At 42.0% G+C, this 27,407-nt stretch overlaps 1 protein-coding gene and 1 long non-coding RNA gene across 14 annotated transcripts in view; one reads left to right on the top strand and one right to left on the bottom strand.

The window, feature by feature from the left end:
* Positions 1-26,379, top strand: part of LOC116073539 (NXPE family member 4) — a 247,548-nt gene extending 221,169 nt beyond the window's left edge. For 3 of the 13 annotated variants that reach the window (XM_031345552.1, XM_031345555.1, XM_031345558.1), the window contains 8 exons: positions 10,343-10,374; positions 13,305-13,341; positions 16,366-16,505; positions 17,767-17,869; positions 19,712-20,445; positions 21,148-21,209; positions 22,861-23,064; positions 25,003-26,379. In XM_031345552.1, the coding sequence (XP_031201412.1) occupies positions 17,777-17,869; positions 19,712-20,445; positions 21,148-21,209; positions 22,861-23,064; positions 25,003-25,538 (1,629 nt within the window). In that variant the 5' untranslated portion in view covers positions 10,343-10,374; positions 13,305-13,341; positions 16,366-16,505; positions 17,767-17,776 and the 3' untranslated portion in view covers positions 25,539-26,379. The other 10 variants (XM_031345553.1, XM_031345559.1, XM_031345554.1 and 7 more) reach the window with 9 other exon arrangements.
* Positions 898-10,144, bottom strand: LOC116073541. The gene is made up of 2 exons (XR_004111863.1): positions 9,717-10,144; positions 898-1,553 (listed from the first exon to the last, which is right to left on the bottom strand). It is a non-coding gene; the product is annotated as an uncharacterized LOC116073541 (long non-coding RNA).
* Positions 26,380-27,407: the final 1,028 nt, after the last annotated feature.

A 27,407-nucleotide genomic window follows, 5' to 3' on the forward strand; every position in this document is an offset into this window, starting at 1 on the left:
TTGTTATCTTCTTCTTTTAATTAAGATTTATTTATTATTATATGTAAGTACACTATAGCTGTCTTTAGACACACCAGACAAGGGTGTCAGCTCTCATTGTGGATGGTTGTGAACCACCATGTGGTTCCTGGAATTTGAACTCAGGACCTTCAGAAGAGCAGTCAATGCTCTTACCCGCTGAGCCATCTCACCAATCCCACGTTGTTATCTTCTAAACGTGATTTTGGCCGTGTTGAGGCCCCATACTAGGTCAGTCTCTCAGTGTGAGCTTAAATGTGACCAATCCGTTTAGTATGAATAACAGGTGACAGTGACCTGTTCCTAAGGGTTTACTTCTGTTAGGAGTCGGGGACAAAGACCTAATGAGTTTTGTGCATGGAGCAGGTGGCTGAAAACAATGAAATTAGGTTCATTGAAAACACCTGGAACATTTCTTGAAGATTGATTGGGAAAAAGAAAGATGTAGAAATGGAAGAAGGCACAGACAGAGTGTGTGCGGGAGGGAGAGAGGGAGCAGGGTATTATAAACTTATTAGCCAGCAAAGTTTAAACCAGTAGACAAGATGGTTTTTCTGAAAAATAGTAGACACAATTCACTTAAGGAGAAGTAAATAGCCTTAAACAGGGCAGTAGAAACGAAAGAAATAGAAGTGGTTAAAAGAAAAAAACGAAAGAAAGAAAGGAGAAAAGGAAACGCAAAGCCCCGGGGCCTTTAAGTGAGTGGGAACTTTAGGTAGCTTTGTCAGTGGCCGGGGAACAGAAACTCAGCTGCACACTGCCCCACACTGAGGAGCTCCCCTCGATTTTCGGGGCCCTCAACTCAGGACAAACTAAAATTCACAGCTTGGACACTGAAAAGAATCTCAGGACAAAAGGGACGGAGTGAAGCAGACTTGGAAATGTAATTGAGGAGATTTTAATATAGGCTTCGGTGCCGAGAGAAAGACCCATCCAAGTGGCAGTGTGTGTTTCTTGGAGGAGAGCAGAAGAAAATAACACGGACTCGAGTGTGGACACAGGCTCTTCTCCTGAGAGGGTAGTATTCATAGAAGCCATTTTGGTGACTCTCATGTTACATCTCAAGAGGTTTCTAGGAAGCCCTCTCTCCACCCGTCTCTATAAGAAAGAAACACAAGATGGCTCCGGAGATGTCTTGGATAGAATTAGTCTGACAAGGCGGAACTAGGAACCACGAAGTTTGCACAAGGAGTTTAGTCATTTCCCTGCAGACGGGACTTCTGGAGAGAGTCCTAGAAAACTGCAGTTTTATGGCTGCGACCAAGAAAAGGTCCCAAGCAGTTGGTGGCTCTGGGATTTACATTGGTCACTAGAGGTTTCAACCAGGTAAATGTTTAACTTCAGTGTGACAAATGAGCATTCATGTAAAACAGTGGTGGGTGTCCCTTTGAAATGTGTTTCCATCACTGTGACAAGATGACTGACAGACACTCCTTAAGTTTTCACTGCCAAATACTTTATGTTTTCATTCATTTGCACAATCGGGAATTCCATAAAAACACGTCACTGGAATCTGTAATATGTGTGCAGAGCATCTGTAAGGAACATACAAAGAAACATAATAATGTATGTGTGAATAAAGTAAAAATTAAAAATAAGTTATAAAAAATTTAAAGCCTTAACATATTCTGGAAGGAGACTTAATAGTTCCAGGATGAGAGGCCCCTCCCCCTCCCATTCCACTTCAGTCCCCATCTTTCTGCCCTCCCCGCCCAATCAGGGTTGATCACCTGGCTACCTTGGAGCCCAGCTTTTGACATGGTAAGAGTTTCTCATTCTCCTTTCATGGCTATACTCTGGAGGGACCTCACTCTGCACAGAATAACTACTGTTGTTGCTGTTGTTTTAATTTGGTCCATTTTATTTCTCCTCCAATCAATTTTGTAAGGATAGGCCTTACTATAGCCACCACGTCCAACTACGTAAATTGCTAACATAAAGTTATTCCAATTTTCCCTCGAGATTTAAAAAAAAAAAAGGAAAAAAAAAAACCTTCCTACATTATGTGTGATAGGCACTTTTTTATACCCCAATTAATTGTATAATTATTTAATTCTCAATTTTACTAGAAAATTGCTCCCCTTTCCCCCCACTTTTTCACTAAGAATCAGCTTGTATTGTTTTGACTGGTTTTCCTGTTTCTTACTATTGGAACTGGTATTGATACCTTGATATCTAGCTTCACGACCTCCTGGTTTCCATTTTTCTCAGGCTCATTATGCAACTTTCTGCCCTTGACTTGGGCAACTAGTTTATTTGGTCTTTTTCCTGGCACCGAGGCCATGCAGATTTTCTATCTCCTGCCCATTTTAGTGCATGTGCTGCCAAAGTCAGAACCATTAAGTCACATTGCTACTTAATAACTGCATTTACATATACGTATTTCCTTCTTGACATAATCTGGAGGCATGTTCAAGGCTCAAAATAAAGTGCATTCATCATTATTCACTGCCATTATTCACTGCCAAATACTTTATATTTTCATTTTTATTTAAATGAGGAATTAGCAAATTGTCTAGATTTTCTTGCAACTTTTTTGTCTTCATGTACACTTGAATTGTTCTTTGTTACTTTGAGGTCCACCCCCTACCCTTACTTTGCTGGGATTTCCATTTGATATAGATATTGAGGGCTGGAGATAAGGTTCAACTATTAAAAACTCTTGTAGAGGACCTGGGTTCAATTCCCACCTTTTGCATGGTGATTCACTATAGTCAGTAAGTCAGTAACCCCACTTTCAGTTTCAGGAGGTCCAATGCCCTCTTCTGGCCTCCAGAGAAACTACACTTACAGAGTACACAAACATGCAGTCAACCAGCCATACACATAAAATTTAAATAAATAACTATTTTTAAAGTATAGATTAGGTACATACTGATGTTTTTATTCCTCTGTTCCTTACATTTTAGCTGACCTTTCATATTCTCTCAACTCTACTCTCCTTGGGTTCTTTCTTTTTTTTATTAGATATTTTCTTTATTTACATTTCAAATGATATCCCCTTTCCCAGTTTCCCCTCCAGGAAAAAAAAAACCTGTTCCCTTCCCCCTCACCTGCTCACCAACACACCCTCTCCTGCTTCCTGGCCCTGGCATTCCCCTACACTGGGGCATAGAGCCTTCACAGGACCAACAGCCTCTCCTCCCATTGATGACCGACTAGACCATCCTCTGCTACATATGTAGCTGGAGACATGAGTCCCACCATATGCACTCTTTGGTTGGTGGTTTAGTCCCTAGGAGCTCTGAGAGTACTAGTTAGTTCATGTTGTTCCTCCTAAGGGGCTGTAAGCCCCTTCAGCTCCTTGGGTCCTTTCTCTAGCTCCTTCATTGGGGACCCTGTGCTCAGTCCAATGAGTGGCTGTGAGCCTCTACTTCTGTATTAGTTGGGACACTAACAGAGCCTCTCAGGAGACAGCTATATCAGGCTCCTGTCAGCTAGCACTTGCTGGCATCCACAATAGTATCTGGGTTTGGTGATTGTATATGGGAAGGATCCCCAGGAGGGGCAGTCTCTGGATTGTCCTTCCTTCAGTCTCTGCTCCACACTTTGTATCCACACTTTGGTCGTCCTTCTTCTGGAATTTTCTATGATTTGGGGATTGTATCTTGGATATTCTGAGCTTCTGGGCTAATATCCTCTTATCAGTGAGTGCATACCATGTGTGTTCTTTTGTCATTGGGGTACTTCACTTAGGATGGTATTCTCCAGATCTACCCATTTCTGTATCCATTCCTCTGTTGAGGGACATCTGGGTTGTTTCCAGCTCTCCTTGGGTTCTTGAAGAGCTCTTTAATCTGATCTTCCCACTCCCTAGTTGACTTTCAGGTTTATATTCTTCCACTAGTTTTTTTCTGAACACCTGTTCCTCTTTACATTTTCTGCTTCTACCTTATCACCTGTAATGATGCTCAGGTTTGATGCTGCTCTGTATGGCCTATTACCTTTCCCCTTTCTTATATAATAATTCTCAGAGGCTGTATCACACACACACACACACACACACACACACACACACACACAGGCCACACACAGCTTTAGATTGTCTATTATTTTATGGTAATGTCTCTGAAAGGGAGTAGTACAAATCCCAAGCTTTAGCTTGTGACTTTGGTAATGAATTTATGGATCTGAACAGATTCTTTAGTGCTCAGAACATCTGTTTTGACCTGCCGTCTTCCATTCCCATCCCCTCATATGCATAATTACCCCAAGTGACTCCCTACCCCTCCACAGAAACAGTTTTATGAAAGGCTGTTTCCTCTTACAATCTCGTCGTCTAGACTAGGTGAGATCTGGAAGCCCTAGACATTGCTGTAAAGACTATGGCTTCCTATGGAGCTTAGGGCAAGAGGCAAAGAACAGTGAACATCCCAGAATGCACCAGACTGTCCCATACAATGAGGTACCATCTCAAACAAAATGGCAGTAGTGTCCTCGTGGGTAGTAATAAGGAAGCAAAGTTTAGATGTGCCTCATTCATTTGCACTGGTTAGGTTTCCTTTCTACTTTCAGGGGGCTCTGATGGTGACTCATGCCGCCAAAATCTCTCTTGTTCGTAATGAATGATGATGTGAAATTTGTTCACATTTTTGTAGCAAGGCAGCAATTGATGCTCTAATGATGTCACTATTAGGGAATTTCTCTATATATCTCTTTCTCTGTCTCTGTCTGTCTGTCTGTCCCTGTCTGTCTTGTCTCTCTCTTCTCTCCTCCCTACTCCTCTCTCTCTCTCTCTCTCTCTCTCTCTCTCTCTCTCTCTCTCTCTCTCTCTCTCTCTCTGTGTGTGTGTGTGTGTGTGTGTGTGTGTGTGTGTATGTGTGTGTCAGTTTCTTTAAAGGGTGTTCCTCCCATGATTTACAGATCTACAAGGCCTCTTAGGATTTGAATACAAAACTCAAATATTAAATGCTTGCTGCCAAGCTAGGAGGCTGTGGGCATGCCTTTAATCTCTGATTTCTAGCCAGCCTGAGTGAGTTCCAGAGTAACCTACAGAGTGAGTTCCAGGGCAGCCAGGTCTACATAGAGAACCCTGTCTCTAAATTCAAAAGAAAGGAAGGGAGGGAGGGAAGGAGGGAAGGAGGGAAAGAGAGAGAACGGCAGAGAGACAAAAGGAGGGAAGGAAGGAAGGAAGGAAGGAAGGAAGGAAGGAAGGAAGGAAGGAAGGAAGGCTGCCAGAAGGACTTTGGGAAGGTGATTGGATCATGAGGGCCCTACCTCCACCTGTGGATTGATCCACTACTGATAAATGACTTTATTAGAAGGTGGGAGATGAGGAGGCAGGGCCTAGTTAGCACGTAGGTAAGTGAGACATAATTTTAAAGGGATAGCTTTCCCCTGCCCTCTTCTCTTTTTGTCTTTCTCTGTTCCCTAGCCACTATGAGACAAGCAGCTTTCCCTACTGTGCCATCTTGCCTTTATGATGCCCAGCCTCATCCATACTCCCAAGTCAATGGTGCCAGCTGTTATGGTTTGAATATGCTCAACACAGGGAATGGAACTATTTAAAGATGTGGCCCTGCTGGAGTAGGTGTGTGGGCTTTAAGACTCTCATCCTAGCTGCCTGGAAGCCAGTATTCTGCTAACAGCCTTCAGATGAAGATGTAGAACTCTCAACTTCTCCTACACCATGCCTGCCTGGATGCTGTCATGTTCCCACCTTGATGATACTGGACTGAATCTCTGAACCTGTAAGCCAGCCCCAACCAAATGTTGGTTTTTTTTTAAGAATTTCCTTGGTCATGGTATATGTTCACAGCAGTAAAACCCTAACTAAGACACCAGCCAACCTTGGACTGAAACCATGAGCCAAAGTAAACATTTTCATTTTTATTCTTCCTTTTTAAATGCATGCATGTAAGCGCGTTTCTGTGTGGGCATGCATCTGAGTACCAGTATTGATGTCTTTACTATTTCTGTATTGCTCTTCCAACTTATTCATTGAGACAAGGTCTCTATCAAACCCAGAGCTCACCAAGATAGCTAGTTTGGTAGCCAGCCTGCTCTAGCCATTCCCACTATCTGCTTTTTGACCCTGAAAAATGACAGATGTACGACCACACCCACCCAGCACTGACATGGGGTCTGAGGTTTTCAATTCTGGTTTTCACACTTGCGCGACACTTTAACTCTGAACCATTTCCTCAGTCCAAAATATCCTTTTAAAGTTAGGTTTCTTGTCATGACAACAATAATCTAAGACTCCGCCTCTCAAAGGCTTCATGAATTACTAGTCAAACCATCTTGAGGACCAAATCTGTAACAAATGTGCCTTAGTGGACAGTCACCATCCAAATGATTTTAGAATTACGGAAAAGTTTCAGAGTTAATGCACAGGGTACTCACACATCTCTCATACAGTTTCAGACAGTAGTGACACCTGTTCAAACAGCAATGCTCAAATTATACATATAATACTGATGCATCAGAGGCTATCAACCAAACTACAAACTTAATTCTGATTTCATACCCTTTTTCACTGATGTCCTTTTTCTATCCCCACATCTAGTCCGATTTATGCTGCATTTGTGAAGAGTTATCACGTTTCCTTCCTCTGACGTTCACTTGTCATGATCATTTTCATGATTGTACACTTTGGAAGATGGCCCATAAGATGGGCCAGTGGATAAGGGTGCTTGCCTCATGACCTGAGTTTGATACCCAGGTCACACATGGTGGCAGGAGAGAACCTAGTTCTGGAGGTTGTCCCCTGACCAACATAGGAAATCACACCTTAGTGATTTCCCCCTCCCCTGCCAATTAAATGTAATAGAAAACTTTAAGAGTGAAGCATATTCCTGACAGTTCATACATTTTGGAAGACGGTGCCAGATGTTTTGTAGAATGCTTGTCAAATTTCTTCTGCCTCCAGTCTCCCTGAGTACATTGAAGTGGTTACTTTTCTTAGGAATATCACAGAATCGGTGCACCCTTCTCAACTCAGCAGGCCCAAAATCAGGACACTGATGTTCTGATGACGTTAACCTTGATCCATGGGGCACGGTGAGATCTATTGATCTCCTCCACTGGAAAATGACATTTTTCCATTTTGAAAGTTGAAAATTCACTGGTAGAAAGACATCCTTGTTTCTTCTCAAACCTGGACCCACTGTTCTTAGGATTCATCACAATCACTTTTTTTAAAAAAGGTTTATTATTTTCAAGCATATGCAGTTATGAGTGCCTGAGTGTGGATACGTGCACTGGAGGGCAAATGCTCATGGAAGCCAGGAAAGGGAGTTGAATCCCCTGCAGCTGGAGTTGCAGGCAGTTGGGAACCACCCAAAATGGTTCTGGGAACAAAACCCAGGACTGCTTCAAGAACGGTACATGGTCTTGACTGCTGAGCCAGCCTCAGACTCGACAGGTCTTAGCTACAGCAATTATTATTACCCAGCCACTCTGCGTTCTCTCTACTCTGACTACTGCTTACGCTCCTCTTGCAGTAGACATGTATTTCACCTCTGCCATGTTACAATGTATTTGTTTAGTTTAACCTGTCAGAACAAACTGACAGGTTTTAAATTTATTTTGGCTGTATCCGACCACCAATGCTCCCCCACTTTGTGACTTACATTTTAATAACTTAGAATTCTCACAGGTTAGGTTTCTGTGCCATTTTGACCTGACCTCTGGTTCTTTTCCTTATCTTTATCTTTATCTTTTTTTAAAAAAATAATTCCTAAGCCTTGTAAGGTGCTCCGGGATCTTCTCATGTCCCATGTCAAAGTTCCAGAGTGAACCAAACTCTTCTCCAAGGAATTCTGATTCTCTTAATTGGAGAGTTTTGAAATCATGATCTGGACACTGGGTATTGTTTTTGTAGAGTAACTCAGCGATCAGCGTTTGGGAATACATGTGTGTACAAACCCTTGCATAGGTACAGACCTAAGCCTGTGGGTATATGTTGAAGATATGTGCCTATACTGACAGCTCTAATTCAAATCAAATTCCACAAGGCTTTTTCGAATAGAAGCATCCATTTTCTTTATTATAACCCATTCCTCCTAAAATATGTTCCATCTGGCTTCTTAAAGGACACGCTTGTCTTTCTCTGGATTAAATCATTCAGAACTCAGGCTGCTGTTCCTATTTTTGAAATAAAGTTTAAGATCTCGCAAGTCACTTTCCGAGTTCCATTTCCTTCCCTTGGCTGCATCTCTTTTTCCTTCTAGTAAGATAATTGGACATGTCTACTTTTATCATTTCATTTCATTTACTCTCCATAACACCTTGTTATCAATTCCTCTTTTAGAAACTAATGTTCAGTGGTCCCATTAAGGACCAACTAAGGAAATTAAGTGTTGTAGAGGTTTGAATGAGAATGCCCCCATGGGCTCAAACATTTGAACACTTGGTCCCTGGTTGGTCACACTGACTGGGGAGGTTGAGAAGTACAGCCTTCTTGGTGGAAGTACATCCCTGAGGGCTGGCCACATGCTTGGGATTGAGGATCTCTCCTCTTGGCGCTCTGCTGTTACTTGTGGTACACTGCTATTCCTTCCTCTTCAGACGACCTCTTAGCCTTCTGACTTGACCCCTGACTAAAATAAGCTTTCTTCCATCAGTTGGTCTTAGTCATGGTACTCTATCACAACAACAGGAAATGAACTAACACAGCCGACCTACTGTGTTATTTAGAGCACAAAATATCTGTGCATACAAACATATGGCACAGATAAAATTTTTCTCTCAAAACTTTTGATCATTGGTTAGTTGAACACACTGTGAGAGGGCCAATGGATGTGGAGGGTTGGCTATATGCATTAGCCCAGTCTCCTCTTTAGCTTACTTTATCTGGTTTATTTTTCCAAATTATTTGAGTTTCTTCCTCCTTTCCTCCCTTCTTCCCTTCCTCCCCCCTCCCTCCTTTCTTTCCTTCCTTTCTTTCTGTTTTTCTTTCTCTTTTGACCTTTAAATTTTATGTATAGGGGTGTTTTGCCTGTGTGTCTGTACACTGAATGAGTGCAATGTCCATGAAGGACAATAGAGGGTATCGGATTTCTCTAGAGCATGAGTTATAGATGACTGTGAGCTATCAAGTGATGCTGGGAATTGAACCTGGCTCCTCTGGAAATATAACCAGTGCTCTTAACCACCGAACTATCTCTCTCTCTGGTTCCTGAATTTGTTTTCTTATCCTGATGTTTGTAGTAATCTTGGGGTGTAATATTTTAGAAATATTTCTTGCCAAGCAAAACTTCCTCTTTAGGGCCCACAACTGTATGTAATGAGTATTCATGAATATACCCAAAATCAGGCTTCAGGTTTCCTTGGTCAGAGATAATTATCACTTTGGACTGCAAAAGTCAAGTACTTTGCTTGCTCACGGTTGGCTGATTGCAGATAAGAATTTGTAGGGGAAGTTACATTCCTGAAGACATAAACAACTCACACCACTTTTTAAAAAGCATGAAAAAGCATGAGTCTCTCCTCAGCTACAGTAAAAGACTGAAAGTTCTGAATTCTACCATTATTTCAACATTTCGAGAGAGTCAGGCTTCATGGTGTAGGTCTCCCAACTACTTGGAAGACTGAAGCAGTCAGGTAAGGAAGGCAGGGAGGGCAGACAGGGAGTAGGCAGGAGAAGAAGGCAGGGAAGAAGGTGCAAGCAGGAAGAGAGGAATGGAGAAGGAGGCAGACCAGGAGAGAAGGCAGGGAAGGGAGGCATTGTGGGGAGGGGAGGAGAATTCCGTCACCTGATTTGTCCAAGGCAGCTGCAAATCTGATCATTCACAGGCTTCCATTAATTAAGAAGAGTTCATTCTTGTATATCCATGGCCAGGAGTATTGCTGATGTAACTGGTTCCAAACTCAAGAGTTCAGCTAGACACCAGCTGCCTTCGAGCTTGGAAAGGCATCCTGAAGTCTATCAGAAGAGAGTAGAGAACTGCTAAGGTCATCCATCTCTCCGTCCTCAACTTCCTCAACCTTGGCTGCTAACCAAGAGAGAAAATCCCAGGGAGTCAGCATGTATACATCAGCAGTCATGCATGCCCTGGTCTCAGAAGCATCAGGTGCCCTCAGGCATAAAGAACACAGCATGCTTTGCACAAGGCAGCTGCAGCAGCTGGGAAACATTGGTGGTAGCTTCTGTTCAGATCAGTTCTATTCTTGTCCCTACAGAAGATGCCATTTCCTCTGAAAGAGCAAGTTGTAACACTGTCACCTGCCACCTCCGAACCCTGACCTGGGGAGCGTGCGGGAGCTGTTCCAGGGGGACGTCTGTGGATTTTGTCTTTGTTTTTGTTGTGAGTGAACATATGACTCATAGCTGGTCCTTTAATATATATTTTTCTTTTTTTTTCCTTTAATATTTTGACAGATGAGGAAACATGACACTGGACAACCAATCAGGTGAGGAATCAACACAAATCCACAGCTCTAAGAGCTTCTATGGCACTGTCCTGAAATGTCCTAACAAAGTATCCTTGGTCTGAATGTCATCTGCCTCACTGGAATGTATTAAGTGGGATCTGACCAGGAACTCTGACCTTGTTGAGGAATCCTGCTATGGTATGACTTTGCTGAATGACTCACAGAACTATCATGGGTAACTAATATACTACTTCCTATACAACGTGAGGATTTCAAGACGGTTTTCCTGACTTCCACCATTGCACTCTTCCAGCCTTTCTGTGCAATTGACTTTAGCCCACATTAGGTACCTGTACTGTTTTTTACAAAGTGTACCATTATCAACCCCAAAACAAAACAATGTAGAAAGGCAGAGGAGAAAAGGACACATTCCTATGGGTGGGGCAAATAACAGGTCCAGGTGTGCAGAGCCTTATTGTATATCAATACGGACATTTAAAAATGGAGTCAATTTTTTTAAGATAAGCAAGGACATAATTCTTTAGCAGACATTCTTTATCCTGAAGGACTACGAAGCCAGCAGTCAAGTTAGTTATGTACAAAGAAATATTATTGTGAAAATTAATAAAAGTGGAGTAGAATAGATTTTCTTGTACTTTCAATTCCTCTAAAAAATAAAGAGTTTTATAAAGTAATTTTTAATTTTCTGCTAGAAAATTTCCATTTCTGTGATATAGCTGGGCCTGGACCTGTTATTTGCCCCACACCACGTGAAGAATGTGTCATTTTCTCCTCTACCTTTCTACATGTTTCATTTTGGGGTTGAAATTGGTACATTTTGTACAAAATAGTATAGACTTGAGTAACTTATTATTATATGGTCATAGAACATTCCCCTCTCTCTTTTTTATCTTTCTTCTTCCCTCTCTCCCTTCTTCCTCCCCTCCCTCCCTCTCTCCCTCCCTCCTTTCTTCCTCCTGCCCTCCTTCCTTTCCTACTTCCCCCCTCCCTCCTTTCCTCTTCCCCTCTCTCCTCTCCTGTTTCTCTCCCTCCCCTCCCCTCTCTCCCTCCCCCTCCTTTCTGCCCTCACCATGCAGTCTTACAGTGTTTATCTTCTCCTGAGTTCTTCTTTTTTTCATCTACCTCTCTTCACAAAGATCTTCTCCAGGTTTTATTTTTATTTGTTGTTACATTTAGTGTGTGTAAGTACACGTGCACACCCATGTGTACATATGTGCTACAGTGCATGTGTAGAGGTCAGAGGTCAACCTTTAGGAGTTGGTTCTCTCCTTCCATCAGTATGAGTCCTGGGAAACTGAACTAAGGTGGCAGCCTTGGTGACAGGCACCCTTACTTCTGAACCATAGTCACACCAAGCATCCTCTGGAAGTTGAAGAGAAGCCTCCATCTTCCATCTCCCTTTGGGACCCTGTTGTACTGTCTCTGATAGGATGTTCCTTCCTTTCTAATGCTCTCCCACCTCAAGGCTCCATGGTTACAAGGCCCTCTCTCCTAAAAAGCTCATTCCTGAAGGATAATCTTTGTGAGCTCTTTTCCTAAAACAAACAACTATGCTTTAAATGTGCATGTGCTTCCTAGTGTTAGGTCATTAGTGTGGGGAGCTGTGTTAATTTATGCAGGAACTGGGCTGGACTTAAAATTACGATTATTGTGCTTGCCCTCAATGTACCAAAGCCTTTGACTCCTTATCTATATAAATGTTTGGAATGGAGGCTACCTTGACATAGAGGTTTTCTGTTTCACTCACACCTTTAGATCATGCTAATGCATTTTCTAAAAGGTAGTGCTCTATCTTAGAATAGGGTCATTGATTTTTCAAAGCTAGAAAATCTCTGGGCACACAGATAGCACAAAAGTCATCAGGCTAATAAGTATGTCCTCCCCAGGCTTCTGTCCACTCCACCCCTGTGAGCACCCAGACCTCTGTGCCTCCTACAGAGATCTATCAACCAAACACTGCCATTGAAGCATGTGCCATCATGCCCAGCTTTTTGCTTGACTGCATTTTTTTTATTTAGGGTTATAATTGTTAATAAGAGTCTGCAACGATCAGTCCAATGTTATCAAAAGGATACTATAAAGCAAAAAATAATTCCATAGCTCTAGTAACTGTTACACTTGAAGACAAGGAGCCCAAACTAGGTTTTTACTGCACCTCCCTGGACAGAGCTTGTCCTTTAACAAGAAGAGAATTTCAGAATCTTCCTCATCTTTTACTCCAGTCCAAAGTGGTGCCCAGGGCACCTAGGGCCTTCTGTCCTACTTAACTTTGTGAACTCAACAAAGCCTAAAGTCATTTTAAAGAACAGCCCCCATTGAGGGATTGACCAGATGCAATTATAGGTGTGCCTATGGGGGAATTGTGTTATTAACTGATGCTGGAGGGCCCTACTGTGGGCGCCACCATCCCTAGGCAGGTGGTCCTTAGAACATTAGAAAGTTGCCTAAGAAGGGAATAAAGGAGCCAGAGAGTGAGCCAGCAAGTAGTGGTTCCTGCCTCCAGGCTCCTGTCTTTAGTCCCTGTGTTGACTTCCCTCAGTGATGGACTTACGCTATAGATGTGAGAGGAAGCAGTGCCCTCGCTATCTGCAGTGCTTTAGTCAGAGCATTTGATCATCACAGCAGTGGGGAACTGGAACGCCCTCCGAGCTCTTAGTTCTTGCCTGGAATGGAGGTCTCTCCAGAATAAATGGCAGCAGACACTGTTTCCTTGAGGTCAAGTCTACACCTCTTAAGTAGGGACCTGGCTGCTGCAGGGCTTCTAATAACACAATAACCCATCTCCAATACTTTCCAAGACAGTGTTTGCTCAGTTGCAAATAATACAAATCCCAGTGTTCAAAAGCCCAGGCCCAGACCAGGCAGGAGAAACCTAATCCATTGGTCTCTAGAGTCTGTACTAGCCAAAGCTGCCTGGGTAATCGGGCCTCTATTTCTTCTTTCTGCAGGTCTAAATCTTCATTCTAATCAGCCATGAGCAGCCAGGTAACAAGAACAGAAACACCCCTTCAGGGTTCTTTGAAGGACAGCAGCAATAACTTTCACAAGAGGAGAGATTCAAATCCACATTAAAAACCAGACAAAGTCATCCTGAGAGAAGTAATAAGCCCTATGGAGAAACACTGCACTTTAAACTATGCATCTTTTTATATTCCAAAGTGGGATGCATATCATTAATGTCTGCATCCAAGTGATTCCACATTAGCCCCTATTTTCTTCAAGAAAAGAGGCATGAACTTATATTATAATTATGTAACTAAAAAGCCCTTAGTAGCAGAGAAGTTCCAGGCACTCCCCAAGGACAAGCAAGGCTTCTTAGAAATTCGAAAGTTAAATCCCTCCTCTTTTATCTTGGGGCTAACCAGGCAAACCTATATATACAGTTTGATCCAAAATTGAACAGATGTCTAGGTGTTCATACTTGCCTCCTGAGGTGCCAGAATCCTTGAGAGTTGTTCAGGAAACCAACCACATCAGCCTGAACAAGCAGATCTATCTACATGCTGAGAAGGTTAAGAGACCTTTCCAGAACAACAGAAAACACAAGACACAGGCTGTTAATATTGAAATTTTCTAAGTTCACAGAGTTGAAATAAAAGGCATGTAGACTTCCTGCTTCATTTCTCAGCTTCATGGTAGATGAACTGTCATCACAAACAACGTGATGACTTGTGTGTGGGACATATAGGGCTGGCTTTGTGTAATTCTGAGCTTCACACATTTGAGAACTCAAAAGCTAATTCTCCATGGAATTTCTATATTAGTTACTCTGGGCTGTTGCTGCTGTGACAAAATGCTTGACACAAAGAACTTGAAGGAGGAAGTGTTTCCTTTGGTCCGTTGGTTCATGCTCACTTGGACCCATATCTCTGGGTCTAGTGAGGCGGGCCAGGAAGGCAGGGGAGCTTGTCTGTAGCCTCTAGGAATCAGAGAAGAAGAGGGTAAACACAGGAGATGCTAGGGCAAGAGAGAGCCATAAGGATGCAGAGATAAAAGACTTTTTAAGCATAACGGCAATAAATAAGCAGTCCTCGGGAGCAACCCAAAGGTTGCTCATATCATGTACGTTTGAGTGTAGAAAATGCTCTGAGCGACAGAGACCATGATGAAAACAGGAACCTGGGATTCACTCTGTTTTGGACCTCACTGAATGACCTTAGTAAATGATTAAAATTCTCTCTTAACTCTTGGTTTATGAAGCCAGGAAGACCTAGTATGCCTATCTCATAAAACTGATGTCAATTCACATTGCTAATATCTATATGACTAAACCCCATTAAATCTGTAATGACTCAGGGAGCCTGGAATCTTGGGAAGTTGCTGTTGCCACCTGCCTTCCCAGGAGCAGCTAAACCAAAGCCATCACAAATACTTTCCCGTCTTATAGACTCCTTAAGAGCCCCATGCGGAGACCCAGACCCACCTACCTAAGGTTAAAAGGGTTTGTTCAAAAGTCATCCTATGGAAATGAGGTATTGTTACTGTTCATTTGCTAAAATATGACTAACATGCTGAAAAGTCTGCATTTCCTGAAATAGTCTAGCTTATTGGGTTTTATGTTGTTGTTAAGATTAGCCAGGTAAAGCGATAAGAACTGGAGCCTGAGGCTAGCCAGGGCTACATGAGACTCAAAAAAAAAAAAAAAAAAAAAAAAAAAAAAAAAAAAAAAAAAAAAAAAGCCAGCAAGAAGATGGGAAGGTTGGTTACCTGTTCAAATGTACATAAGCTCTTATAAAGACCATGTAATTCCTCAGTTGAGAATTCTTTGTTTAGTTCTGTACCCCATTTTTAATAGGGTTATTTGGTTCTCTGGAGTCTAACTTCTTGAGTTCTTTGTACATATCTGATATTAGCCCTCTATTGGACGTAGGATTGGTAAAGATCTTTTCCTAATCTGTTGGTTGCTGTTTTGTCCTATTGACAGTGTCCTTTGCCTTACAGAAGCTCTGCAACTTTATGAGGTCCCATTTGTCAATTCTTGATCTTAGAGCATAAGCTATAAGTGTTCTGTTCAAGAAATTTCCTCCTGTGCCCAAGTGTTTGAGGGTCTTTCCCACTTTCTGTTCTATTAGTTTCAGCGTATCTGGTTTTATGTGGAGATCCTTGGTCCATTTAGACTTGAACATTGTGACAGGAGCCTGATATAGCTGTCTCCTGAGAGCCTCTGCCAGTGCCCAACTAATACAGAAGTAGAGGCTCACAGCCATCCATTGGACTGAGCATAGGATCTCCAATGAAGGAGCTAGAGAAAGGACCCAAGGAGCTGAAGGGGCTTACAGCCCCTTAGGAGGAACAACAATATGAACTAACTAGTACCCTCAGAGCTCCCAGGGACTAAACCACCAACCAAAGAGTACACATGGTGGGACTCATGTCTCCAGCAGCATATGTTGCAGAGGATGGCCTAGTCAGTCATCAGTGGGAGGAGAGTCCCTTGGTCCTGTGAAGGCTCTATGCCCCAGTGTAGGGGAATGCCAGGGCCAGGAAACAGGAAAGGGTGGGTTGGTGAGCAGGGAGAGGGGGAGGGAATAGGGGTTTCTTTTGGAGTGGAAACCGGGAAAGGGGATATCATTTGAAATATAAATAAAGAAAATATCTAATAAAAAAAAAGACTTACGAAAGGGGCCTTATTAGGGTCCAGGAATAGGTCACACAAAGCAATCAGACACCAATCTCAGTCTGGTATCAGGATTCAGGATCCAAAACCTGCCACCCAAGGCTGTCCTCAAAAACAGTTTTTACATGGGGAAAACAATGAAGAGGTGCATTTGCAGCATTTACAACACACAGGCAATCTAGACAAAGCATCCCTGTCTGACCTTTAAGCTGGTAGGCTGAGTCCAGAGGGGAGGAGGCTAGGGGAATCTCTAAAGTCCAGGAGGCTCCATGACAAAGTTCAACAGCAAGCTGTTCTTGTCAGGGCAAGGAGCAATAAACCAAGTTATGGTTGTGAGCTACGAAGGTTGAGGGAATGTGGCAGAGCTATTGTCAAGTTTCATTATTTAACAGGCCCCGCGAGACCAACTGCTGTTTCCTGTGGGCCCTATGCATGTGCCAGAGGCACCTGCTCTTCTTGGGACTCGATCAGAACAAGGACACAAATCCAATTGGATTAAGGACATGTGACTCTGTCCTCCTCTTGGTCTGAGGTATGATCACTATTACTGTTTTTTCTCTTTATTATATTTGAAGTGGTACCCCTTCAATTCCTGCTTTCGCACAGCATGTACTGTTCACAGGATAGCATGTATTTTTAATCTTGGTAACTGCGTCCTCACAGTGTTGCTCGGACAGAGAGAGGCTCAACTTCCCATGGGAGTATTTACTGTCTGCTTGTTGGACTGAAACCCCTTGATGTTTTAATCCATTGCGACCATTCCATGGGCTGTGCCGAGTATTCTGTCCCTCATTTCAGACTTTGTTTGACTTGGTCACTGCAGTTTGTCACCCAGATTCCTGCTTAGGGTGAAGGCCATGAATCCCACTGGAAAGTGGTTTGTTCCCTATGCCTGCAGCTTGGACCTGTGCTATGTTTTGGTACAGGAAAGCTGTACACTGGTAGCACTGTACTGGCTCTCCATCAAGCTCACCCAGTTTCTTGAAATGAGACCAAAACGAGCCTTTACATTAAAGGTATGAAAATCACTGGGGTTGAGGGGGGCAATATTCATTCCTGGGTGCTGAATCTTTTGGTGTATAAACTGGGATCCAGGACAGAGGGTGCTTCTAAGAAGAAGTTTTGAGAAGTAGGAAGTTTTGTAAAGGTGGTGTTCAAACAAAATGATACTTTTTTTTTTCTTACAATCCTGGGCTGACATCTACAATCTATATGCTGACCAGTATCCCTACCCAGGTTATCTAACCTAAAAAAACAAACTCAGAGTTTCAGATCAAAGACAAATGTCCATATAAACTAGAGGGTGGGGTAGGTGCAGGGCGGCGGAGGTGGGGGGGCTGCCTAAAGCTTCAAAAATTTTAAAAAGAAAGTAATACATAGGAGTCTTAATTCTTTTTAAGGTTGAGAGGTGCCAGAAAAACTGGCAATATGGGAAAGGGATTATATGAAGGCTGGTGGACCAGCTTGTACTGGAAGTTCATGTGGTTCTTAGAGTCAATATTTGTAAAGAATTAAAGATCCATAAAGTTGTGGAGCCTGAAGGACTCACCTAGGTAACAGTGTCCTGCCTACTTCCTGTTCTTGGTGTCTTGATGATGGTGGGCTCCAAGCTGAGAGCTAATGGAATGACTGCAGCCGGAGGTGGGGGGAGGGGGAACCCACAGGACCAAGATGGCACCTTGAGAATAATTTAATGGAGGAGCAAAATTACCATGGGGCTGTGAGTATGTTACACTTTGGGGTGATTTATTTCCTGTTTCATTTTGTGACAAGCTTCTGTAATTGTCTCGTAGGATTTGAACCATGAAAACGATGACCAATCGTAAGTCATTGTGGGTACTGCTCTTTATAGTGATCTTCTGGGTCTCCTTTACAGCTTTCAGAAACCCCACGAAGGTAAGAGTTGATCTCTTCTTCTGTTCTGCTTGATATTGTATGCGTAGGAACTGAAGTAGCTCCCAGTGGTTAACACAGCAATGCCAGAGGAGAGGGCCTTACAAATGTTTATGTGAAAGCTGGGACCCAGGGCAGAGGGTGCTTCTCACAGATGGGAAATCATGAGGGATGGAAAGCTTTATAAGACAGTCATGCATGTGTGTGTCTGTGTGTGTGTGTGTGTGTGTGTGTGTCTACATGTGTGTGTGCTTGCAGAGACCTCTGCTACTTGCATGTGAATGTGTTACTGTTACACATCATCCATAATCCTGTGTTTGCACCTGCTTTAAGGAAGTGTCTAAAGAAGAGAATGTGTTCATTTCTACATACTGAAATGGACCTGCCTTTTAAACACTGGATAATTGTGAATGGCAAATGTTTTTCCCCCACCAGTACCAGGCTGTCTAATTATCTCTCCAAACCTTTGTGTGCTGTTTCCGACTGCGTGCATTTTGTGACCTCACAGTTGTTTTTTGAAAGGCTTAAGTTTCAGTGTGGGGCTGTTGGCCTTGCTGCTGCTGTTGGATTTCCCTCTTCCATTGGTTGCTTCTTGGCTTTGGGGTTGAGGTTTTGTTGGTGGTGGCTACTTGCTTTTATGTGTTTGTTTGTTTTGTTTTCTGATACGTGGTTTCACTCTGTAGCACAAGCTGAGCTCACACTTGCAGCTGCCCAGCTTCAGGTCTCACTGCTCTTAGGGAATTGTCTTATTACAAATATTTTTGTTCATAATTTATCATTATTATCTACACAAGAATTGGGCTCATGCAAACTACTTTGGCTTTACCAAAGATTCTAATTAGTGACTGATGACAATGATCCATTATCAGAACTTCATTTGACATGTTTGAATATTTTTAAATATCTTTTCAAACAATAGAGACAGTCCCAATAAATATCTGCCATGTGCCCAATGCTTTTCTAATGTCGCCATATGTCCTAGTTAGGGTTTCTATTGCTGTGACAAAACATCATGACCAAAAGCAAGTTGGGGAGGAAAGGGTTTATTAGACTTACACTCCCACATCATAGTTCACCACTGAAGGGAATCAGGATGGGAACTCAAACAGGGCAGGAACCTGCATGCAGGAGCTGATACAGAGGCCGTGGAGGATGTTACTTACTGGCTTGTTCCACATGGCTTGCATAGCTTTCTTTCTTATAGAACTTAGGACCACCAGCCCAGGGATGACTCCACCCACCATGGGCTGAGCTCTCCCACATCAATCACTAATTATGAAAGTGCCCTACAGACTTATGTACAGCCTGCTCTTATAGAACTGAGGCTCCCTCCTCTCTATAGCTTGTGTCAAGTTGACATAAAATTATCCAGCACACCGTGCTATTTTGTAATCCTTGCAACAACCATTCAAGGTACCTGATAGTCAGTTGGTAAAACAGATTCACAGTTATGTGAGTTCAGGGCCCATAGAGACCAGAGATGGTGTCAGATCTTCTGGAGCTGGAGTTACAAGTGGTTGCTAGCCATGGGGATTTAGGAGCAGCAAGAACTCTTGACTGCAAGGAAATTTTGGCAGCCTCATTATCACCATTTTGAAGATGATTCTAGCTATTTGGGGTTGAATGGATTTTCCAAAATAAATCATTGCAAAACAGAGTAATACTGACAGTCTTTTAAACAAAGCTGCCTGTGTGTGAACTGTAGATGACCACAAAATATCAGGTACATGATTTCTATACCTCTCATTGGTCTATAAAAGGCAAAAGTTAGTTAACCTACCAAAACTTGTTACATTCAATACCAACTTTTTTCTTTGTTCTCTATTCTACTTCTTGCCCATCCAGCTATGGACTATGTTCAAGTTGCCTATGTCATTCAATCGCTGGAACTTGGTCATGAAATCCTCATGCCCTGCAGTGTCTCAGAACCCACCAGTTTCACCAAAAGAGACAGAACTGAGAATTAGGGAGATCCTGGAGAAACTAGACAAACAGATCCCTCCTAGACCCTTCACCCACCTCAACTACACCACAAGCGCCACACACAGCACAGCCACCATCCTCAACCCTCGAGATACATACTGTGTAGGGGACCAGCTGGACATCCTGGTAGAAGCTAGAGACCACCTAGGAAACAAGAAGGGGTATGGTGGGGACTTCCTGAGAACCAGGATGTCCTCCCCAGCCCTGAAGGCAGGCGCTTCTGGAAAGGTGAAAGACTACAACAATGGCACCTACCTCATCAGCTTCACTCTGTTCTGGGAGGGCCCAGTCTCCCTGTCTATCCTGCTCATGCACCCCAGTGAAGGGGTGTCAGCTCTCTGGAGAGCAAGGAAACAGGGCTATGACAGAGTCATCTTCTCAGGCCAGTTTGTGAGTGGTGCTTCTCAGGTCCATACCGAATGTGCCCTGGTTCTAAATTCAAGTGTCGAGCTGTGCCAGTATCTGGATGCCCAGGACCAAGAAGCTTTCTACTGTGTGAAGCCTCCAAATGTGCCCTGTGCAGCCCTGACCCACATGCATTCCAAGAACAAGGAAGTTTCCTATCTTAGCCAACAAGAAAGGAGCCTCTTTGAAAGGTAAATAAGTACCATTTCACACTACCGAGGGGAAGTGGTAATTTAGCCTGCAGGGAATGTATTCCAAGCCCATTAACTCAGGACTCTATATGAAGAGTCCTTTAAGAAGGGAGCAAGGAATTCATTTGGAGTTAGTGTTCATTCTCTGGGAGTTCTCAGACTTTTTTTTTTTAAGATTTATTTATTTATGTTGTTTAAATAAGTACACTGTAGTTGTCTTCAGACACACCAGAAGAGGGCATCAGATCCCATTACAGATGGTTGTGAGCCACCATGTGGTTGCTGGAAATTGAACTCAGAACCTCTGGAAGAGCAGTCATCTCTTAACCACTAAGCCATTTCTCCAGCCTGAGTCCTCAAACTTTTAGAATAGGTAAACCTTATTGATGGACTCCAAAACATGGGTTGAGTAAAAACAAAAAGAATGAGAAGTGTGTGTGTGTGTGTGTGTGTGTGTGTGTGTGTGTGTGCATGTTTTAATATATTCTATGTCTCCATGTACTGCCTTGCACACATATAGTGGGTCACTGCCTCCTATGGACTAAGAAATGAATAAATGGAAACTTACTAAATGGCATGAAATTCTAGGTGGGAAAATTGGATTACCACTGAGAACTCACAGGAAGACTAGCTGATCTGGGATCTGGAGCTTTGCCTTAGTTGAAGCCATTGTAGATTAATTTCTGTATTTGTCTCTTTAAGGTCAAATATAGCTGTGGAGATTATGGGGAAATCCAATATGATTAGTGTCTCCAAATGCAACAGTAAGTGGCTCTGTGCTGGCCGGGGATGATTGACACTGGACCCATTTAAAGGTCCTTCTCTTCTTGTTGCACTTGCTCACTATCTCAATTCTTATAAGGTGGGCCAAGACACAATGTCCAAAAGTGAATGAATAAGTGTGAACACTAGAACCTTATGTAGGTGCTTTAGCGACTGTGCCTGTCAGCAATCTACTTGTCAGGTCGAAGGTCACCTGTCCATCTAAGTCTTTACCTAGTTCCTTATCCTCCCCTACCCTCTTTACATCCTCCCTAAGGATGTGAATAATTGTAACCCCAAACCTGCTGCCTCACCATCCTAGCCACTGAGTCTCTACATTACCCAATGAATACAGTTGAAGATATGGTCCTTCTTGGACCACCAGGCTACTCTCCAGGACACAGCTACTATCCATGCACAGGGACAGTTTCTAAGCCAAGTTCACCCTGCCTTTATCTCAAAGAGAGTATACTTTAATGATGACATTTTAGACACTTAGAGCATGTGACAATCTCTGAAGCAAAGTGGGATAAAATGGTAGTAGGATAATCATTATGCCTTCTCCACCTATACAAGGATTGATGAGGTTGGTCTCATGACAAGACCATAAAACACTTAAATTTTACTTTGTAAGGCCTTTTGTATTCTGAGAGGGGAAAAACCCATGTAGTTTCATGTTGTGGAAAATATTTAAAAAGGAAACTGCCAACTCTCCACTGGCTGTGACCATCTACCCCGTGGTCAGTTGTCAACCCAGTAAAAACAAAATTCTAGAAGTTTATAATTAAGCAATCAGATTTATTTATCAATAAATTCTCAATTCATAAGATGCCAATACAATAATTTCAGAACCAATTTATAACGATAAAAGTTGCCCACCTAGATTAGACAAATATCTCAATTATTTTATCTCTTAATATCATAACTACCTGTGGCTAATTAAGCCACGCTGGTTCAGGGTTTTTTTCCTGTTCATCTGTTTTTATCTTGGCCTCTCCCTCTCCCCTGGGATGCTCTCTGTCTCTGTAACTCTTAGCTCTGCCTCCCTTTTCCCTGTCCAATCACAGGTCTCTTGCTGCCCTAATATTTTAGTGTGATTAGACAGGAAAAATCCTGTCACATATCACCCTTTTTGTTTAAATAAAAAAAAAAACTTCTCTTTCAAAATATAAATTGAACACAACTATTATCATTTTGTAATTTATAAGGTACAAGATAGACCTAACATCTAGTCTATCACTTTTGTCATTAAAATAGAACAATGTCACCTGTCTTAGCTTAAAAGGCTTGTAATTTTACACCTGACTTATGTCTTGGCTTTAGATTGTATGTCATTTGAAAACCATGCTCTCAAATCTGTCTCTCAAAGTAAATAGTCTGGGTTGGCTATGAGATTATGTAGTTTTTTAACCCCATCAGAATGTCACAGTTTCATAATAAACACTAATAGGTATCAATTAAGAGACACACATCAGAGGAAAGTTTTACTGAGAATAAATACCCCATTATAAAAATATTTTAATAAACTTTTTATTGTCACCACTGTCTACATGCCTATCCAATGGTTCTTTGAAAAAGATGGAAGGCACTTAATAAATACGGATGAATAGACCTGGTGTTTTAGAAGACCCTGTCTTCCTGATTTCTTGGCAGAAGCAGTTCCGGTGAAGGAGAAATGCAAGCTTGGGATGGTATCTGCAATCCCTAGTGGGCATGTCTGGAAAAACACATGGATTCCCGCCTCCTGCAGTCTGGCTCCAATCAAAATGAAAGACTGCCTGAGTGGAAAATTCATCCATCTAATGGGTGATTCCACAATCCGCCAGTGGATGGAGTACTTCAAAAGCAAAGTCAACAGTATGTCTCAGTATAAGCTATTCTGGTCTCTTTCAGAAACTGTTTCCATTTCAAGGGGGAAAAATTACAAGAAGTGCCTCTTCTTTACCATAGTTGTTAACCACAAACCACCAGCATTATTCACAAAATGTTACTATCATTCCCTAGAACAATGTTCCTTAAGCCTAGTGCTTGTTTTGAATGAAATAACATAATGGATAAAGAGTATTTAAGAGCAGCTGGGCGGTGGTGGCACATACCTTTAATCCCAGCACTTGGGAGGCAGAGGCAGGCAGATTTCTGAGTTCGAGACCAGCCTGGTCTACAGAGTGAGTTCCAGGTCAGCCAGGGCTATACAGAAAAACCTTGTCTCAAAAAACCAAAAAAAAAAAAGAAAAAAAGAAAAAAAAAGAGTATTTAAGACACCACCAGGCATACTAACACATAGGAAGTAGGCAGAAAGCAACAGCAGTTAGAACTCTGATCATATTAGTATAGAGCTGGAGCTAGACTTCTTCCTGCTGTAAGAACCCTAGTTTCAGCGCTGTGTTCACTAAGGCAAGATTTACCAGAATGTCGTATCTCACAGGAGCTAAACCTCATATTAAATCATCACTTCCTGTCCGTCTATGTCTTTGGGCCCTGGCTCTTGTCACTGAATGCAAGGTTGAGCCTATGTGTCCATACTGGCCTTGATATAAGGCCCATCTTGTGGTCTCCAATATTTAATAAACTGATCCTCTCAATGGAAAGGTGAACTTGGTAAGGCTTGGGCTCTAAGTTACAAAAGTATTCCCAGCAGAGGGGACATGTTTACCATGCCCCCCCGGTAAACAATTAGCTCTTCGCTACTTTGTTTCTCTCAGTGACAAAATTGTAATTCTAGTGACAACCTTTACCATCACATAAGGTAAATGGAGCATTCTGAGGTCTGAGTGGTTCTCTTCAGCATATATGTTGTAGTAGGAAGACATCTCTTGTGTATTTCATGCAACATTAAACTCTGTAGCCAGGGTGTGCTTTGGAAAAGAGAACTAAAGTTAGCAGGAAGTAATGAAGCAAGTAGTCGTACCCCTTACCCCAAGTGAGTCTTGGGCATGTCTCTTGCTGCCTCAGTCATTGGCTGAAGACTTCTAGCCCAGCCCTTCCCACTATGGCAAAGCACAGTACACAGCACCGTGATCTCACACTGCATATTTTCTCGGAGGCTGTAGCAGGAGAAGAGCTTGCTGTTCCGATGGGGCTCTGGTTGGCACAGTGAAGCACAGTGGGACTTTGTCTTGTCCTGCTCATATTGTGCTTATTTTGTTATTTTCAGAGGTGTTCGAATTAGATTATTCTCCTCAAGAACTGAAGGGAGGATTTTAAGTGCTTGTTCAATCACAAACTGTAACCTTGGGTAATTTGACATCTTGTCTTTACTTTCCTACAACATTACACACACACACACACACACACACACACACACACACACATCTAAACAAAAGCTTTGTAAGGGCATCACAAATGAGGGATTGTATTACTGTCACTCATGTAAATGAGATACTTGGTGCTATTCCAGTCATAGTTCCCATAGAAGAACATAGAATACGGACTTAGATTCCTAGAGTCATTACAGAGCTTTGCTTAGATTCTTTTTGCATACATCAATAGCCTTCCCTAACTATCCTCAGATAAAGTCAGAGCAGAGTTAGCAAGTCCTACACAACACAGCATGTATACAACTGTTCACATCATCTTCCAGGGAAGCAGAATTAAATGCCAAAGCCATTCCCCATACAATTCGATCTGAATGACTGAAGAAGGGCAAAGTACCTCATCATAAAGCACTTTTGATCCTTAGTCAGATATGATAAGTTCATAGACTCAAAACAGCAGCTCTTTTCTCCTGCGACCATGGCTAATTGATCTTCGTAACCATATTGTCCTTTTGTTTTGGGATTGCCTGTTTGTTGTCAGCGCTGAGGTCCGTGGACCTGCACGAGACTGGAAGACTGCAACACCAACTTGCCGTGGACTTGGATGAGAAAATCAGCATTCAGTGGCAAAAACATGGTTACCCTCTTATCGGGTCATTGGTCTACTCTGTCAAAGAAATAGAGAACATTGCACGGATAATTGACAGAACTGGAGGAGAGAAAAACACAGTCATCGTCATTTCTCTGGGCCAGCATTTCAGACCTTTTCCCATTGATGTTTTTATCCGAAGGACCCTCAATGTTCACAGAGCTCTTCAGCGTCTTCTCCTGAGAAGCCCGGACACCATGGTGGTCCTCAAAACAGAAAACATCAGGGAATTGAACAGCGATGTGGAGAGGTTTAGTGACTTCCATGGTTACACCCAGTATCTTGCCTTAAAGGATATTTTCCAGGATCTCAATGTGGGTATCATTGATGCCTGGGACATGACAGTTGCATATGGTATAAACAATGTCCACCCACCAGAGGATGTAGTTAGAAGTCAAATTAATATATTCTTAAACTATATTTGCTAGCAAACACATAACTTTGAAAGTCACTCTTTGAACTTAAAAGATACACTGACTCCTGCAGCTGTGCCAAGTGCCAGGATGTCCCATTTAATCCAAGGACATAATCTGTATTATGGTCCATATGGTCCATCTAGTTCATCTTAACAAGGCATTCATACACTGGCCTTCTGTGCAAAATTGAAGCTCAAAAGAGTCAATGAATGGTCCAAATTTTTTTATGAGAGCCACAGTGCTCGTTGTCGATTGAAAGTTAGGATTCCTGTGTGTAAGACCTTCTCCTTGTTGCTGTGAGTTCAGAAAAATGGAGTAATTTTGATAAAATTCTTGAAAGGTATTTGATTCAATTTATAAATATTTTGTTAATAATTTTTATATCCATGTTCATCAGGAAAATTGATCTGTACCTTTCTTTCTTGGTCATGTCTCAGAGTTTGACATCAGGCCAATACAGACTTGTTCCTCCTGGTTGTAATTTGTAGAAGGTTTTGAGAAGTGTTTTGATTAGATTTTCTTTAAAAGTTTCATGGTATTCAGCACTTAATCTGTCCAGGTCTGAACTATTTTTTGGAGAGAGATTTTTTAATAACCGCTTCAATCTCATTGCTTATTACAGTTCTGTTTAAATTGATTCTATTTTCTAGATTTAACTTTGATAGGCCAAATGCATTTAGAAATTTATCTTTCTTCTAGGTTTTCCAGCTTTTTTGGATATAAGATTTTGGATAAACAAAAACAAAACATGCCCCAAAACACCATCATAAAACCTGATATTTTGTACACTAATTTTAGAACAAGTAAAAGTAAAATTTCTAAATGAAAAACATATTAAAATAAGAATTAATAATGCAAAATATTTTAGTGATTTTACTTTTATATATTAAATACAAAAATTATAGTTTGTTTTTCATAAATATATGATAAATTATATCTTTGTATTTCCTTTTTGTATTTGTTGTTTGTTTTTCAAGACAGGGTTTCTCTGTGTAGCCTTGACTGTCCTGGAACTCACTCTGTAGAAGCAGGCTGACCTTGAAAGCAGAGATCTGTCTGCCTCTGGCTCCCAAGTGCTGGGATTAAAGGCGTGCACCTCCACTGCCTGCCTGTATCTTTTGTATTTCTATATTATCTTTATTTTTTTTGGAGAGGTGTTATGAGCCACAGTGTACATGTGGGGGTCAGAAAACAATATTTAGAACTCAGTTCTCTCCTTCCACCATGTTTGTCCCAATAGTTGAACTCAGGTTATTAGGCTCACTGACCCTAAACTGTACCTTTTAAAACAAAGAAAGGTGGTTAAAGAGATGGCTCAGAAGTTACTTGTTTCTCCCAGAGGACCCAGGATTGATTTCTAGCACGAACACATAATGGTTTAATTTCCAGGGATGTTGCAAGATATTTTATCACACTGTGGATAACAAGAGTATGTTAGTTACTGGAAAAAAACCTGTTTCTAGTGTGGTGTGACTCTTTAAACCCTCTGACTGGAATACAGATATGCCGTTAGTACACACCTTTAATCCCAAACAAGGAAGGGAAAGTCAGTTTGTAGAAGGAAGCAGCCATGTTTGAAAGTGATGTCTAATTGAATGGCAGACAAAGTGATGAACTGGAGAAAGATTTGACAGAATAGGATATATCCAACATCACAGGAAGGGAGAGGAAATGGTAGCTACTTAAGAGAGCAGTGCAGAGGCAGGGAGAGAAGACGACACTTTTACCAGGACAAGTTACAGAGAGAGAACAAACTAGACACAGGTGAAAACAGAACAAGACAGAGAATGAGGAGCCAAAAGATTAGAACACATTGCCAAAGTTAATATGAAGCCAAACAGAGCAATTCAGGAGAGGCTGAGAGAGAAGCCAAATTGAATC

Source organism: Mastomys coucha, unplaced genomic scaffold (genome assembly GCF_008632895.1).
Source record: "Mastomys coucha isolate ucsf_1 unplaced genomic scaffold, UCSF_Mcou_1 pScaffold23, whole genome shotgun sequence".
NCBI classification, from domain to species: domain Eukaryota; kingdom Metazoa; phylum Chordata; class Mammalia; order Rodentia; family Muridae; genus Mastomys; species Mastomys coucha.